General features: G+C 41.4%; 1 protein-coding gene across 1 annotated transcript in view; it reads right to left on the bottom strand.

Moving 5' to 3' along the window:
- CNTNAP2 (contactin associated protein 2) overlaps nt 1-19,284 on the bottom strand; it is a 151,625-nt gene that overhangs the window by 71,880 nt on the left and 60,461 nt on the right. The window contains exon 3 of the mRNA XM_078860254.1: nt 16,577-16,770. Coding sequence (XP_078716380.1) covers nt 16,577-16,770 — 194 coding nt within the window. The remainder of the gene's footprint in view (nt 1-16,576; nt 16,771-19,284) is intronic.

Genomic DNA, 19,284 nt, shown 5'->3' with positions numbered 1-19,284 from the left:
TTGTGCACTTTTCAGATTATTCCATTTTCTTTGTCCATATTTCTGATATTCGTGTAACAACAGGTAATATCGATCACGACGTTTCGGGTACAACACAAGCATCCGTCATCAGGTGGGAAATCATGGTCTGCTATTGAGGCAGACTGTTGTAAAAGATTTGAAATGGGTGTAGCCCAAGGGTCAGAAAGAAGTGGCCAGGGCTAGTGATGTTAATGTGAGAAATTAGCATGTAACTGTAAGATAGGAGGAGAGCAGTCTTCTCGACGAGGGAGTGCAACCCAACGGGTGCAATCCAAAGGGCCTGTGAGCATGAGAGTGCAATCCAAAGGCATGAGAGTGCAATGCAAAGGACATGTGTGCATGAGAGATCTAAGAGAGAGGCATAAAGAGAGAGACACAGAGAGTCGAAAATAACAGCTGACACAGGTAGGTAGGATGGAAACATCACAGTCAGTTAAGACTATACCTGGTTAATAACGTCCTTCCAATGATTTCTAAGGTTGCGCCCATCCTCTCGGTTGAAGTTGTGTCTGTGTTTTTATATCTGGATAGCTTCATGAACAAATCTCTGAAGGTAGCCGGTAGATTTGCAGAGTACCTCCATCTTGGAAAAATCAATTTCGTGTGAGCCCACAGCGTTAAAACAATGATCGGCAACGGCAGAGGTATTGCACTCACTCAACATATTATTTTATAGCCGCATTGATATGTAAATTTGTATTATTAAATTCATTTTTTAAAGCACTTCAACCTGTTTGTCATCTCACTCTTTATTTCAAAATCTAGAGCCCAGTCCACGTTCAATAGCTGTACTACATGTGTGCATGTGCGTTTACTGCCATGTTTTTCAGTTCTATCCCTCCAACAAATAAGTTCAATTGTTTATCAACCTCATTGTACGTAACTTTTACTTTGCTTTTTTTTTGTTCCAAACTTACACATTTAAGGCTTAGGAGTCCTAGGGGCACAACTTTGAAGCCTAGTTTATTGGGTTCTGCTCATATTTCCCATAGCTCATTTCCACTGGAAGTTGCACAGAATGTTTCGTTTTTAGCCAATCTGAAATAGCTCATGTTTTCTCCATACATTTTTATCCCTTCTTTTACACCAAACCAATCTTCAAAAACATCTTCTCTACGTTGCTGTGAATAACTTTAGCGAAAGTGTGTCTCCTTGTGCCACCCTCTCTGTCTAACTCGTATGTTGGTACTGTCTTCATGTAATCTCAGTGTAGTTGTTCTATTTGTGTAAATAATTGTTATTATTTCAAAATATTTTAGAGCATTTCGGCTTCGGTTTGTGAGAGCTTGTATGACTGAATAAAATTCCAGAAAATCTGAGATAGTTATTGTTGTCACCACCAACATGTTATGCCTTTGTTTCTCCAATCCACTTTTTTCGTACAATAATATTCTCATGTCGTTGTGAATAAGCATGGCTAAATCACATTAGCCACCTTAACTGACTCCCCTTTTAATTGGCATGTTGACACTTCTTCACGTTATATTCGTGTGTTTGTACATTTTCCTTATATATATTATCATATATAATTATTTTCTATTTAGGCCTTGGTTTGTGAGAGAATGTGAACCACTGCATCAATTTCCACTGAAAAGAATGCCTTTTTAATGGTCTACGCAACCTCTGAATTTTTTTTTATAATGAATATCATAAAAGTGCCTCGTGGCTTGTAAAAAAGACTTGAGATTTTTGATGTTGCAACCACAACATTGGCTGCTAACAGAGTAAAATTGGACCAGGTACAACTCGACAGAGCATTACTACGAGCAAATGTACAAGACGCACCCGCAAACACACACAAACATCGTTAAAGTCGGTCCTTTGATTTATTACAGGCTGTGGGCAGTAAATTGGATCAGACACAGCAAGCAGTGCTTTTTTTACATCTTCAAAATTTCACATTTTTCCTCTCAGTTTTAATTTGCCTCAGGGACAACATGAACTCAAGGATGTTCTCTACTTGGAAGTTATTTATTTAGGAGGTTTTTTTTTCTAAAAGACCAACTTTTATATAATTACCAAACTTTAATGAGCACATTTCCGTCAACACTAAACAATGCTCGATTCAGCATAAAGTCAGCAAAAGCTACCGTTTGCACAGCACGATATTGGAACAGCCCTATGCAGATTTAAAACCTGCACACGACCACAACTTTCATGTTTGTTGATATAAACTTTTCTAATTGTGTCATCATTTTTGTGTTGCCGATTTTGTTAAAATTATGACTCCGGTGTCATCTACCAACAAACTGGCATTTTATAGTCTTGTGAGCAATGTGAATACCGTACCGATCTTTCTTGTGGAAAACTATCTGCAGTGCTGACTTTGAAACAAATGTTTTACCCCTAGGGAGTGCCAATTTAATCCGTTCCCTTTGACATGACAAGGCCAACATTTTTAGTCATAGTGTTGAAGTTGTTTGACAGCCTACGATTTTATTTATTTTAGTAATTTTATTTTCAACAATGTATCTTGTAAAACGATGTTATCAGTGCTGAAAAAAGAGGTCTGTTACTCTCCCACGGGCACTCATTAGAAATAATAAATGAGCAAATAAAGTTATTAAACTAAATGTTAGATCACATGGGCTGAATGTCCGTCCTTACTGCATGGTGCAGTGCTGTTGGGAAATGAATTAGAATGTCATTGACTGTCATTATTGACTTTGTAATATATTTGGCTTTAGCCTAATTATGTGTGATAGGACAAGCACATTAAATAAAAATTACAGAAAACACATATTTGCTATAAAAGTACGCATGCTAAATTATTGTGTAAATACTGTGTACACATACAATGCTTGTTCAGAATAAAAAAGAAAACGCATAGACAGGATATCTAAATCTGAGGGAGTTAATAACTTTGTATTGAAACAGCTGATCTGTCAGACAAGATCATCGTGCCTTTCAAAGTTTGGAAGCTAAATAGGTTTGAGCCTGGTTAGTACTTAGATAGATGACTACCAAGGTCTCCCAGATGTTGTTGGAGCGAATCTCCTGTGGCCAAGAGATGGAAGTGTTGAGTGTCACCCCTCAAATTGACGTGCTCCAGTCTGCTTATACATGAAGCAAAAAAGCCATAGTTGGAAATAGCCAAACAACCCAATGCAGGGACCTCCTGAAAGAGAGTTTAAAAACTCGGCAAGGCTTTTCTGGTAAACATAATACAGGACAACTATTATTATCTGCAGCCCTATCCACGACTCCTATTATCCGCAGAAGCTGTGTGGTTCGCCCTTACCCATGACCCCATCCTTTCTATTTTTTGCAGTTGTCTAAAATTTTACCCAAAATTCATAGCTTTTTGGAGTTGTGCAGAAAATGAATCCTCTTGCCACGAGTCCATCCGTGGGTGTCGGATACCCCTCATCTTACATCATAAACATATTACCAGAATTTTTTTTCACGGATAAATGGAGTAGCGTGGCATGTTCATCATATTATCCACAATTAACTGCAAGTTTTTCCTCCGCCGATAAGTTAATTCGCAGATATCTCCGCGGATATTGGTCCCCCACAAATACGGTTCCCTGTTGATTGGCACGTATCAGAGGAGTCGTTCTATACCATTCAATAATTAACATTTTAAAATAATTAATTGGTTAAAGAAACAGATGCCAATGTGGTACCATATTTACAGTCTAAACATTGTTTTGAAATCACCACAGTAATATAACATTTTGAGAGAGCTGTTAAATATGGAAATGGGCAATGCATACTCATTACGCTAAGGTCCTCATCAGAGGACCGTGGGATTATCCGGTAAAAGCGCGAGATACACTTTATCAGTCGCCGGCAGAACAATGCAGATAGAGGAGAGGCAAAAGGAATACTGTCACGTTCTTTGTGGGGTGGGCACTTTCAACCAATCTTTACGCAGTCACATAGATAAACGGAAAGGTTTTTTTTATGGATAATGTATCAATTCACCTTCCCTGGAAAGGCGTGATATTTGTGCGAGACGCCGTGATGGTGTGAGAAAGCCCGTAGAAGCATGATCCTCGTGCCAAAAGCGAGAATTCTCACCCTAAATGTGTGATACTTGAGAGTTCTGCTTTGTAAAGCCGATAAAAACTCTCTTTTTTTCTACGATGATGAAACTGAGTACAGGTTTTGTTCGACGTATGGTCAGCTGGGTGCAAGAGAGATACCGTGGCAGGGAAACCATTAACGAGCGAGTTAACGAGCTTGAGCAGCGCATTACCACCTGGACAACCAAAGGTGATTAGGACACTTGAATGAGAATTCCCAATAGGAGACTGTTAATTACTTTTTTTCTTTATCCCATCAAAGCGTGCGTGACCTATTTATTTCTCAGCATTTTGAGGTTTAATTGGCTTACAACGCGAGGGCAAATATGGACGGCGTATGTGCCTGGTGAACTATGTTAAAGCTGTCTGCGTTTCTCACCGATAATCAATTTATTTATTTAGTGACTGAAGTTTAACCATTTTGCTCATTACCACCTTTACACGGACACAGACGTGAATGTAAAAAATATTATAATGATTAAAGCTGACTGCTGATGTCCTAAATATTTCTACATAAATAAATGCTGATGCAAAGCATTGATCTAGATTCAGAAAATCTATAGGCTGATGGCCTAACTTGTCTATTTAATAGTTAACTCCCCACACATCTTCATGACTGTGCCATGATGAGATACTATCAACTATTTGTTTTTATACCATGACTATTATATCTACAGTATACACGAATGACCATATATGCAGTGGATCAGTGATTAGTGCACTGTGCTTTGAACCCAGTCACCAGAGTCCAATGCCTGACCATGGCTAGCATCAGTGGCAATTGATATGTGAAGCATTCCTGGGCCTCCCTCTTCAATAACACGCAACACATTCCTCCTGCGGAGGGAGCTGGTAGGAACGTTGGGTTGCTCGGTCAATGGCCAGGGTCAACGGCGGCGTGGTGTATTCCGCAAATATGCCCGACTGTGAGGGCGGGCACAAGCCGGCGTGAGTAGGTTAAACGTTGAGTTGTATAAGGGCACCACGGGGTGGCCAGCCCCTCCCCACCCAGCCCCACCCCTCCCACCCCCACCCATACCCCACCCTCCCCACCCTCTCCACCCAGCCCGACCCCTCCCATTTTTGGATGCACGACGGACGGACGGACATAATAATCCCCTGTGGGCTGGTGGAAGCAGGTGGTTCCTACCAGTATTAACCATCAGGTTGAAGTATGGTCAAACAGTCATCATGACCAAACAGGCCTTGTTAATGGCCTGTAAAGTCTAAGCACATATTTCAAGATGCCTGCACTGTATAAAAACGATGTGAATTTTACAAAATGTTTTATTAATTAAAATTACGTTTCACGTATTTAAATGTACGTTGTTCTGCTGCACGAATATCACTGGTTATATATGCAATTCAAACTGCAATAACAATGCACACATTGTTGTATGTTGCACAGTAATCTATGACCAAATTATATTGGTATGGTGTTTTAGTTTGTAAAATGAAAACCCCACTCACATTCCTACATCATTCAATTAACTTTCTATACCTTCATAAGTGCATTATTATTTATTGATGCCTCTATTTTTGGCGAGGCAAGGCGTGGTAGAGTAGGTGGTTTTCCTATAACCGGGACCTGTGGGTTAATTGAGCAATTGGTATGCCACACCCTTGAGAATGTTTTATAATCAAGATCATGGGCGGTCCTGCCTTTCGCAGAAAGTGACATCCACGTGGGAATTTTAGAAACTTGGGGCTCCTGGGCTCCTTGGCTGCAATGGCTCTGGGCGTCAGCAACACTGTTAGCAGGTGGCTCAGGGACTTGATACATGGGTTCCACTGGGCCCATAACCCCCTTACGGCATATTCCCCACTCATTTGGGGTTTGCCTTCCTGCTTCTCTTTTTCCACTCATTCCCTAGACACTTGAACAAAATTGGCAATTGGGAGATGGATATCACCCAACTTCACCACACTTCTTGCTCATCTTGTTTTTTCTGTCTGAACCTAGTTCTCATATACTCTGTCTTTGTTCTACTTATACATACCATGTTTATCCATCTTCTTAGGTCTCCAAGTACTTTTTCACTGATTTTCTTACATTGTACAATGTCATCAGCAAACAACAGTCAAAAAACAAGGGACCCTAGGACAAGTATGAAGAAGGAAGACACTTCGTGCTGAGACCTGATACACTCCTACTCCCAGGGTGACGTTTTCTGTGCTTCCACAGAAGTCCTTGAATTGTCATACCAGGCTTTGGCTGGTGGCACGTAGGTGTCAAGGACTCTCCTTTTCAGAAACCACTTTCTTCATGCGGACCTTTATCATATGCATTTTCTAGGTCTATAAAGACCATGCGAAGACATGTATCTCTTTTATGCATATTTGATCATTAGCATTCTAAGCGGGAGAATGACATCCATTCTCGACCCGCCTGGCATGAAGCCAAACTGGTTCTCGCTACTCTCTACTGCTGCCCTTAATCTTCTTTTGATCATCTTTTCCCACAGCTTCAAGATACGGCATGACACCTTTTTAGCTTCATATTTTTGCACGGCCCATTTGCCCTTGAACAGAAATAATCAGGGTGAATAATCCTGTGAAGAGACTAGTCAGCAGAGGTCGCAAACGGGTTTTGATTCCTTACCCGTACCCGTACCCGGCCGCACCAGGGTCGCAAATGGCTACCTGTACCCATACCCGGCTGGACCCGGCCGGGTCGGGTACGGGTAGCCGGATATCGGGTAGGGTACGGGTATCGGGTACCCGATTGCGACCTCTGGGATGAAGCCATGTTGCAGGCGCGGGTGGGTTGATTTTAGGAACTTGAATTGTGAGAAGAGACAAGACGTTGGGAAATGAGTGACAAACGGTTACTCACCAGTGACTCACGGCCTACCCGTACTCGTACCCGGCCGCACCAGGGTCGCAAACGGGTACCCATACCCATACCCGGCCGGGTACGGGTAGCCGGGTATCGGGTAGGGTACGGGTATCGGGTACCCGATTGCGACCTCTGCTAGTCAGTGTAAAAGCCCTTTCCTTTCCTAATCTCTTCTACACCTCAACTGGTATTCTTACTTAACCTTTTCTACTGTGACTGCATTTAGCATGCCTTGATTTGTTACATCCTCAGGTCGTTTATCTCTCGAGTTCTCTTTATTTTGGGAGTTGTTGGAAATATGTCACGCCCTCACAGGATTGCTCCTACTTCATAGAGTTGAGAATCGTTTCTCAATAACATTCCCACAACATATTATCGGAGGGCCTGCATAGAATCTAACCAATGAGTGATTACATTCAAAGATGAGGATGATACAGAGGTGGTAACGTAAAATTATGTTCGGATAAACAGGCACATGTGAGAGTAGGTACCATTAGGTGTCAATATGTCCTGATTTCAAGAGCAACAACACAAGGAAATGATGGAAGAAGATTGGGTGGTCGTGTGGTATCATGCTGCAGACGACAGGACTACGTTGACCATGAACTTATTGGGCTGCTGGCCCCAAGACTCATGCTGAAGATGGCGTGACTAGAGAGTCTACAAACTGGTTGGTGAATGAAACGAAATTAAAGCACAGTATTTAACTCGATTGAAGCGAAGGCAGTGTCTGGGCTAAAATAATGCAGAGTAGCACTTGCTCCTCTGGTGCTTCTGACCTTTAGCATCAGAGGCAGTAGACCATGCAGGTCCTCATTTGAATTGAGAATAAAAGTTTTTTCCCCAACCACAAATATTTCAACATCTTAGCTTACCAAATGAAAATGTGAACAGGCAAAATGTAAAACACGACAAAAAAATTTGTGTTGAGTTTTTTTTTCCTGGAAAAACATGCAAACCATCTGCTCAATGTAGCTACCTATGTCAACACTTTGCCTAAAAAGGCGATAAATCACAGCGCTGTTTACATGCTCTATGGCCAGCCAGCACCATGGTCAGCTCCTCAAAGCAAATGCAACAGAACAGAGAGGAGCCAAAGGGAATCCACGGTAAGGCCAAATAAAGCCACTGGCAAGAACAAAGTGGTAAAAGAAAACCCAGAGCATTGGTTTATGCACTCTGCGTGCATGAGTCATGGCTTAAGGAACAGACCTTTATCTTGCATCATCAGGCAAGGGAATGACAGGAGCTGGTAAAAGCATTGTGCCTCAAAGGCCACGTGCGTGTTTGCTCAGTTGCCCATTGTGCTCAGTGTTGGCAGCAGATACGGGGACATGGAGGGAAAGGATCGTGACCTTTTACATCAGCCAATGGGAGATGGTATGGTCCTTAATGTTGTATTATTCATGTTCTGTTTCTCTACTCTAGAGCAAAGACATTCCTGCCACAGAAATATGATTTTCTACCAATTTTTGCCGATATAACTTAGTTGTGTTTTAACAATATGAAGCTCCTTTAGGTCTATTTTCTACATATTCAACTTTTTTTTACAAAATGTTGTATTAACTTAGCATTGTAGACATTTTGTAAAATATGAGATGTGCTGGTATTCGCTGCAGAATGTGACTTGCAAATTATCTCTAAGTTTTAGCAAAGGTCGAAGGTTTAACAAATGTGCGCACGGCTCTTTAGAGTGTGGGGGTGGAGTAGTGGCGCAGTAGTTAGCACACCGCCCTAGAAACCGGGTAACCTGAGTTCAATTCCCAACCACGGGTAACATCAGGGCATGTAATATCTGAACAAACTCTGGGCTGGCCCCTTCAACCAACCTGTACTGACCAGCGTGGTGAGATATTTTCAAACAATCCCCCAAGACCTTCACGGCATGGGGAGGCCTTCATCCAGCAGTGAATTGACAAAGGGGGCTGTGCGTTCAGATGGAAAATGCAAGGTGAGTATTCAGCAGGAGCCGTTTGTGTGTTCACACGTGGAAGAACTCCTCTGAGACAGCGGCAGCAACTGACCTGTTTATGTTTAGGACGCTATTTACCACCTCTCCCTGTTAAGCTCTGCTGTAGATGCGGTGTGGGATTCAATACTCACAGAGACTGGGTACTCAACACCGTGAACAACGAACCTCTGTACGCCTCCGCCCGAGCTTTCAGCGCACAAACCTTGTATGCCAAAGCTACAGGTGGCCTCCGTGAGAGCCAGTGCATTGGCACAACAACGGTGAAGTGTGAAAATTCGCATGCCCGTTATTCCCCCACATGAGATAGATTACAGTGAATAACCGCCCTCGAGTATGACTGGGAGCAGGCCACTACGTTGTCTCTGCATCTACGGCAGACTACTACCGTACGCAGGCATCTCCACATCATCCGAGACGTATTGGTTAGTCAACCTGGTAAGTGCAGGTTAGTTGAAGATAGAGAGCATAAAAGTGGGAGCATAGTGATAAGATCGATTAATATTGTTGTTTTTTTACACGGGTTAGAAACATTCTGCCGTAAGCTGTTTTACCCAGGGAGGAAAACAATGGAATTAGCCTACAACACCCACGTTTTGCAAGGTGGTGGCCAATACAAAGCTCATCGTGGCTCAGCCATGTACAAGCATCTGAGATATGATGCGATCAGAGCAGGCGCGTTTGGTCAAGAGGCTCAATGTTTCTGACGTATGGTCATTTCTTGCTATAAATGTGAGCAACCACTTCAAGCATTTGGAGCACATATCTGCAAACCTACCAACAAGCCTTCCATCAACCTGTTGCCATTAGATTTTACGTAAACAATTAAAAGTACGTTTCGTTAATATAATGGAAATAACATTCTGAAAATTGAATGCCAATAAGTGTAGCGCAGCACATTCTCTTTAAATAGTACGCACAGAGCTTCCAGATTAGTTTTTGCTTTTTCACTTTTCTCTGAAGGATATCAACATAATACATTGAAAATCATTGTAAACTTTCTTCCTAAGGCACAAACTTAATTCTATTTGCAATTAAACCTTCCAAATGACATACTGTGCCATTAATTCCACCTGCAAGCACTGTCCAGAAGGAGCTACGATGACTAAATGAAGTAGACGCTGGGCTTGGTATTAAATAACACCTAAAGGAATGCTCATTACTAAGGCCAACAGTGCAACATAAACACTGGCCAGAATACACACTTGTGTGGGCAATTGGTGGGCAGCAGTTAATTTCGGTAGTAGGGAGATCATCGTGTGGCTGACGGAGAGTGCAGAACCTTTTAGTTACTTTTCACAAGATGTGGAAAGGATAACCTCGCCAGTAATACATTTTTACTCGTATAATTAACACAAATATAATGCAATATGTAATTATAGAGCATCTAAATGCAATACTATACAATACAAATGGGATTTATATAGCATGTACATGCAACCACATGTCAATAGTTGTTTTACAAAACAGTGGGACATGGATCCTGGGGAATGGGGCATATCTGTTGTCTTATTTTATACAGAGAAAGAACCATTTAGTCGTAGGCAAAGAAGGTTAAGGTCTTGAGCATTGATTTGAACAAGAGCAGGGAGTCATAGCATAGATCAGGGGTCGGCAACCAAAATAACAAGAAGAGCCATTTCTTTCCAATTCTGTACAAAATTCAGTATTTCAAGAGCCGCAATGCATCTGAGTACATACTGTACATACGTACATATCGTCAAGAAGCAGCCCGTAAAGAGCCGCATGCGGCTCCGGAGCCGTAGGTTGCCGACCCCTGGCATAGATGAATGGGGTGCGTTCCAGACAATGAGAGTAGCAAAGGAGAAAGAGCGATGATTGGCAAGGGGCTTCAACATAAACCCCTGGCTACTTGAAGTAGATCGTGCACGGAAGGGAACAGAGTGGGATGGGGGTGCTGAGTCACTGGAGAATCTTGAAAAACAGTGAGGACGATTTTGAAATTGATCTGGGATTAAATTCGGAGGGATTGGAGAATTATAGTGATGTGGTCATGTGCACCGGTAGGTGTGGCAAGTCCGGCAGTGGCATTTCGGACAAAATGCCTCTTGCGTAAGACAAAGTGGGTTTCACACTCTTGGTATTGGTGCCTGCGTGTAACATACAAACGCAAATTCTGGACATTGTGTAAATGACCGTGGCTCACTGATCAGTGCTTAGAGCTTGCATATAGCACGGGTCTCGTTGCATATTTGCCAGTGTGATAGCTTGAACTTGATCGTCTAGGTTCATGAGGTTTTTTTTTGTTTTTTTTTGTATTTGCCTATGAACAAATGTCACATCTCTCTGTTACATTGTGATTGGTTTTGAAAAGCCCTGTTGATCATTCATGCATGCATACCATTGGATACAACCCCCTTCCACTGAGCCCAATATGTTTGCTCTCAATTGGAACAAAGCAAACAAAAGAAATACTGATTATAATATATTTGTGCAACTGTGTTCATGCATCTGTTCAATGGCGTTTTTTTAAATTGATGTTAAATAAATAAAAGCATGCCTGACCTTCACTCGTATTTATGAGAGAGCAGATAACAAAGCGTTTTGAGCCAGGCTTTTGTGTGTGCTGTAGTCAGGCACAAGAAGACCAATGTAAATAGAGATGCGCAGCGTGAGTAAAATGTTTACAAGCCTACGATCCATACGTCTTCAATAAGTGCAGAAACGTATGCATCAGGTTTCCTTGGAGCAGCCCTTCATTCAGTCACTTCTCACACGCAGTGAAAAGTAGAAAAACGCAAACATGATCAATTCACGGAATCACGCTGCGTAACAAGCAACATGATATATCATTAATTAGCAAAGGAGCAACTCAATATATGGACGATGCATGCGAAAATGGGGCGGGCGACATGGCCGCGCATTCGGATTACGATTAGCAAGCACGCAATGCGGTTGTGCTGAATTACCAAACTCCTGATTTATTTCCCACGATGGTTTTGTTAATGATGCTGATCAATACGCTCAGTGGGCTGCATCTGGACGATAATGATTAATGCACTTTATTTTGTTTACCAAAGGGACCTTTTTGCTCACAGTTTTGTTTTGGCATCATGCGGCCAAAGCAAAACAAAGGTCATGTGGGATTGTAGCTTGCCGGATAAATAAATTCGCACAATAAAAGTAATGCCTTTTGGCATTTTATGTCACAATTGACTTTGGGGATTTACTCAATATGCATCAATCGCATCCGCTTTAGACACACGCTGGCTATAGACAACATTGTCCGTGGTTCAAAATGGCTTTGAAAGTATCTGCAAATTATATGGATTGACCTTTTTTAGAGCGTTATTTTTCAAGTTTTTGTTTCAAGATTCTGGACAGCAAAAAAAAATTTTTCCTGAAACTTATTTTAAAAGTGAACCATTCCTCCCACGCGCAATGGACGCTTGGGTCAGAGTCTGTCGAGTGGTTCCATTTCAATCGTTAAAGCAAATTAAAAACGACACAACAAAATTCAATGCAAGAGTAAACAGTACACACGTTAGATGGCTATTTGCCATTATTAACACCTTGTCAGTACCTTATTTATCGCTAACCACCAGACCTCATTGTCATGGCATAGTTCCTTTACTGCCAGTAAATATTTTATTGGATGATAACTGTTTGCTGAAAATTCTGCTCGTTTAACAGCAAATGTACTGCCAACATATGAAGCAGTATCATAATGGCCCAAACATTAGCACAGTTCCTGCTTTAGAAATTCATATTTTGGATATTCAAGTTATATTTTATTTCTCATTTGTAATTCTCCTAACTTAGGCGAGCACCTCCACTTATAATGAGTGCTGTGGGACGGTTTGCAGGCAAAAGCCAATTTAGTTAATGCACATTCAAATACAATGCAGCAGTTATAAGTTCGGGGAACAACCGTAATATAAAAAATGTATTCCAAGTGCTCTTTTCAATGTTTTAAGGAGCTTAAATTGTTTGGGTAAATTATATATATTTTTTATCTTTATTCACAGTTAAATTTTGCTGCAGTAAAGTGACATCAGCATAACATATTGGACACTTTTCACTTGCATTTTTTTATATTAAAGAATTATTTTATAATCAGGATATTCATATGTTTAGTAGAAAATATTAATAATATTCAAATGTTTTTTTTTACAGTCCTCAATTATTTGTCAATTGTGTAATGTGCCCAGCAATGAGCACATTCTATAACCTTAACAGCAATGGAGGATCATATTTATAATCCGATAAAGCCCCTCTTAATTTGCCCTTTGGTTAATTAAGGCAGCTGAATTTAGCCGATAAAAATGTGCAATGCACGGCATTTTCTGGTCCAAAGGCTGAATCCCAGCAGACTGGATTATGGGTTGATTTATTTAAGCCCCCAACAGTCCACATAATAATAATAAACAATGGAAAAGAAAAAAATCTAATAGATTTGGTGCCTTGACTTGAAGTCCACCATTATATGAACGTATTACAGCCCGGAATTGCGCATTAGATTGGAGAGTGATTATGGACTGGTGTACATTATCCTTGATTCCATATAATCTGGTGTCTGAAAAGCACACAGCTTTATTGATCCATTTTATTTTAGAGCAGATTCCACAGTGAGACTGCAAATGGGCTTTGAGCTGCTATTTAATTATAATTCAGATGAACATGGCGGATGGCATGATAATAAAATAGAAAATAAATATTTTGTAATTGAATAAATATGTAATGGTTTGGGTTTTTTGTAAACCAACACCATAAAACAACAGTAAGAATGTACATTTATATTATTAGAATGCCCAAATGCACACGCATAACTGAAATTCGTATGCTTTTGCATCATTGCCAATTAACATTTATAGATGCATGTTTTAAAAGCGCAACTAAAACACAAAACAACAAACATCTGCTATTCACAAATAGAAAAGGGCACACAATCAAACACAAAAAGACAATACCAAAACATAAGGCTTTCATTTATGGCTCAAAAGACAAGTTTGTTTTTAGTCTGTGCCATTAGCACCATGCATTCCACCGTCGAGCAGAATCCTAACCAGCAGCAGATCACCGAGTAATGTTATTTTAGACAGTTCTGTATCGCTTAATTTAGCAAGCGTAATTAGACGCAGTTGACCGCTTCCTGAGTGACCTACTTGAGAGTCTGTGCAAACGCCATCGATGCAAGCTCTGTTTTAGAACTAGCCTTTGCTGGAAACATGCCAATATAGAAGTAGATACACTTAAATAATTATTCAACATATGGAAACACTTACAGTGGTATACAGCCAAGACTGAAATTTATTAAACAGTATCCCCTCGCTATTGGCAAGTGATACGTTCTGGAGATGCTAGTGAATTGCACATTTTGCGGATAACGATATTGGCCTACGAAAATGTATCTTTTTAATGAATCACCTTAAAGAAATACGTAAATAATCAATCTCATCACTTTCTCTCTCATCATTTCATCTCATCACATTTTCTTATCATTTTCTGGCATCACATTCTCTCTCATCACTTTCTTTCTCTCTCTCTCTCTTTCATGCAGTCGTGTAGAATTCCAAATGCGATTTGTGGACAGCCAAAAATAGCGGATAGCAAGTTCGTGAATAACGAGGGAATACTGTATACTGTATAAACACCTAATATTTTCTCTTGAGTGTTTATTTCATGTGTTACATATTTTTCCGTGGAACAATGCATCAATTAATCTATTGATATTGATTCTTAAGCTCACAATGATACATGCATCAAATAAAATATGTAAGGACCAATGCTTTAAGATTTGTGTACTTTGTTTGTAATAGGTCAGCATCATAGTTGCAGAGACCAGAAGCACTACCAGTCAGCACAATGATAAAACACAAATATTGATTTCTTGAATTGGAACCCTGACCCTGAATCGCAAGAATTCATTGAATTGCCAGGGGTTGAATAATTCCACCCATAGCACTTATTGTAAAGTGCAAGCTGTCCACATGTCACAGCACTGCATATTAGTGTAAATAATATTACAGTATTAATCATTCATTATCCTATTTTTATAGAACAAAAATCCCCCCTTATAGCCTATAATAGACTGTTAGAACACGTGCTATTCCTAAGCACCTACAAAGGCCGGCACGGCACACAAGCAGGTTGAAGGCCAACACCACGCCCGGGCAGCCTTTGTCTCCCAAGTGGCATCGTACCAGGTAATTATTTGAGGCTAAGTTACATATGGGGAGGCCCAGGACTGCATTAGATCATTAATCGTCACTGGTGTTGGCCGCGAATGGGAATCAAACTCATGTCGCCGGGTTCGTAGTGCAGCGTGCTAACCGCTACACTGCCGCTCGTATATAGGTGCGAGATGGATTGTTGCATCGTAAGTCTATAGGATATTGAAATTACTTCAGTAATAATGATGGTTGATGATTATTGTATAGCATGTGTACTGTATACGCGCGTTCAGAGTTTGTAGCAGTTTAAAAGGCCACTGAAAATTTCTGCTGAGCAAAGGGAAACATGTCGGAGCAGCAAATGAGGCGGCGAGTGATAATATTTGCAGTCACTCCTGTTACTCCATTTGTACAATGGCCATTAACATTGTCTTTGTAATTTGGTAACAAGTGGCACGACAGCTGGCTTCTCGGTTGGCAGTGTAGCCTACATTGGGGTGCACGGTCCTTTGGCCAGCAAAACCCATTTGCACATCAAAAGTTTCTCTCCAGGGCACAATAAAGCAGACGTCCCGTCCACTTGCGAAAGTAAAGTTTAATATTTATGGCCATTATTGTTTTGGTCATCTGTGTCAATTAGCTGTGTTAAAGGTTAAGAGCTGCTTAAAGACCTACATCTGTATTTGGTTTCATGCCGTCAAGAATCTTTCAAACGCCATGTGGATGAGGGCAGTCGTTCCGAGGCACGTTATGATGGAATATTCTTTCACATTTAAAACGTAAATTCAACTGTAAGATAGGTGATAAAAACCAATGCCCAGAATGTTACACAATCACAGTAGATGCAGTCCTGCATATATAAAATAAACACGTATGACCAAATAACTAGGAATGCATCTTGTTACATGTCAGAAGCTAAGCAGGTATGAGCCTGCAACAGTGCCAAGAAGGATGACAACCATGCACAAACAGGTTGCTATAAGCGGCTGCAGGACTACATGGTGGATAGCAGAGGGCAGTGGCAGCAAAATCCACTGTTGTCTTTAACTCTGGTCCAACAATATATGCGACCGCACCTTTCACTAATCAGCACTGAGCAGTGTGGTGAAGCATGATCCAGAGGTGGGACAAAGTCATTGTTATGCAAGTCCAAGTCGAGTCGCAAGTCATCAAATTCATGACTCGAGTCTGACTCGAGTCCAAGTCACATGACTCGAGTCCACATCTCATAGGTGGGACAAAGTCATTGTTATGCAAGTCCAAGTCGAGTCGCAAGTCATCAAATTCATGACTCGAGTCTGACTCGAGTCCAAGTCACATGACTCGAGTCCACACCTCTGGCATGATCAAACAATACCGAGGACCTGCACAGCGTTGGGAGGCCCTCGCTCGGCAGTGGCTTGACAACATGGCTGTGTGGATGTGCATGCATTCAACTGAACATGCTTTAAGCACACATATCATCCGAAAACCTGGCTTATTGACAAACAAATAATTGAGAATGTACATACAGGAGAGAGAAAAAAATAGACAAGCGCCACCTGCATATTGAATGCAACGCACAGCACAAGTCGCCTCTTACCCACGCGTTCCCGTCCTCCTGGTATTGCCTCCAGTTCCCGGCAGAGTCGCCGTAGAGCAGCAGGTAGCGAGGCACCCAGTCCGAGCTACCGTAGCGACCCTGGGTGGCGAGCGCGGTGACCTCCGCCCGGCCCGGCAGCTCCAGCTGCAGCCATGGGCCCCGGTCTACCCGGCCTGGTGACCAGCCTCCGGCTCCTGCCACCAACAGCAGCGCCAGCCACAGTAGCACAAGCATTAACATTCGCAGCACTAGCCAACAAACCCCCGGTCTTTTATTGCGATAATATTACCGCGTCTTTTTCATCGTTGGCCATTTGCTCCGTGATCCATGTGTTCCTCTTTCTGTTTAAAATAATTGCTACGTAGGCAATTATTGTGTTGTATTGTTATTATAACAACAGCAATACATCCAGAAAGCAACGCAATTCGTAATTTATTTCATGAATCCAGGAAGTGAGAGTAATATCTTGGAGGTCAAAAGATGCTTCATGTAGTGTCATGCTAAAACGTTGTGCTGGTATCCCTCAATTTACGAAAGGGATACATTTCTTCAAAAACACACGCGCTAAACGAAATTTCAGAATACAAAAAACTATCGATGTTATTCCAACTCTACTCCTAACATAAAACTATCCACCAATATTTGTTCACAATGCAAAAATAATAATGAAGACCATATATATTATAATCGATTGAATTATAATTAATTGAAAACTAAAATAATTCATCTTTTCAGGGAAGTCACCAAAAAAGCTGCATGTTGGACTGACTGGAGGCGTTGCTGTTGCACTACAGTTGATACCGTGATGTTGTCGCGGGTGGATGTCGCAGCCTCCCGGGTCGTTCTTGTTTGTCCTCATGGTGTGTGCCATGTGAAATTTCGTTCACGCGGAAAATGTCATTTCGTTTATCGTAATCTGTCCATAATTTGCCAGTTGCGTTTACGCAAAATGGCGTAAAACGAGCGTTCATAAATGGAAAGATACCGGGATATCTAATTGCTGAATTTGGTTGGAGGAATTGCTCTGCGACGTATTAGTGAGCTGAAACTATTAATTGGCATGTTAAACCCTTGTACACATTACAATTGAACTTATTTGGATAAGTCGGATCTTGGATGGTCTTACGCAAGAAATTTGGCCAAACAATTGCGTGGCCTAGCCCAATAATGAAGTGAGGATTTTAATATTGACTGCAAAAACCTAAAAAAATCAATATATTAATTAAAGTCCTTGCTTGTAATTCAATTGTCTCTATCATTTCAGTATCTTTTACGTTTTCTGTAAAACGTGTAAATTCTTTACATAGCAAGTGCATCCCTAATGAGACCAGCAGTTGCACCAAGTCAAGTTTAATTTACTTCACGAGGGTAACTTACAATCCGCCATTGGGGAGGCCCTTCTCGGCTGTTGCCATGGAGATTTCTCATCAAGTTATTTTTCACAGGAATAAAGTTGCTGATGTCATAAGCTCTGCAACTTGCACAGGGAGCATAAATATTCCCAATAATGTAATGCACTTGCCTGACGCGTCATCTGGTCCAACACCATGCATTCCGACCGCAGGTATTGTGGTCAATGCAAACATGACTCCTTGTAAAAAAAGGTGTCAGTTTTGTTGCCAGATAAAAGAGTTGTAGACACTTTATGGCGATAATTTCCTTTTCATTACCCGAGCAACAATGCCATTAAAATAGCAGCTATCTGTGAACGTGGCCAAATCACTATAAATATGATTAGTGTTGTCCTTTTTCAATTCCCACGTGTTGTACTTTTATTATATCTACAGGTTCGCTTCATCGAGACGAAATGCACTTTGATATTTAGTACCTGTCGGTCTCAGCTTAAAGTGCCACTTCTTTCCCAGGCACTCCACTAACAGCACTTTCATCGCTGACATGTTGACCCGTCGGCCGGTCAGTGCAGCTCAATTCCCTTATCGGGAGAGTGCCCTCCGCCCAGACTGACAGATTCATCCTCTGCCCTTCACCCCCCCACCCCCCAAACTCATCGTTGACACCCCCCCCCCCGCTCAAATGTTGCCCAACAGTTGGGAAAACAGTATTGCAATTGCAATGAATCGCAGTCCCCCGCGCGAAGGCATGGCTTCTGTCTAGTCAATGTGACTGGGCACTCGACCATCATGTCCCAGAGTTGGCATCCTGGTTGTGGCAATGCCTCACGTGGTGCACACAATTGAATGAATAAAAGCTTGATTGTTTTTAAATCCTAGAAACCTTGATATCTTTTCTGCGTTTGATTTGTTACAGCTCACTCTAAAATAAACAAATAGTGCCTTGTATTCATGTCAACATAAACGTGTAACAGGAGAAGGATTTACTGTGATATATTTCGAAGGTTGCTTTTAGCTCACACTCACAAATGTCAATGCAATGAGTGAGGAACAAAGTATACAACCCAAAAAGCGCAACAAATTTTTACTACACATTCAGCCTAGCATGTCAACGTTTAAGTGTCAAATCGAGTGTTTGAGTGTCAAAGTATTTAGAGTGTGACCTGAAGCCTGCAGTCCTTTTAAAATACGGGCACAAGGAGTGTTTTTTTCAGCGCCAGATAAACGGCGATTGATGTTTTGTTTTTGGCCGTTTCTTAAACTGTCATCACCTGCCAAAATGGCCTATGACTATGAGCCGTCGGCCTCTTGCCAAGTGGAACAATGCAGCAGTTACAAACCACTATAGCACACACA

This window comes from Lampetra fluviatilis, chromosome 10 (genome assembly GCF_964198595.1).
Source record: "Lampetra fluviatilis chromosome 10, kcLamFluv1.1, whole genome shotgun sequence".
Classification (NCBI taxonomy): Eukaryota; Metazoa; Chordata; class Hyperoartia; order Petromyzontiformes; family Petromyzontidae; genus Lampetra; species Lampetra fluviatilis.
The sequence above is the reverse complement of the archived record's forward strand: the minus strand, read 5'-3'. Positions and strand labels throughout refer to the sequence as shown.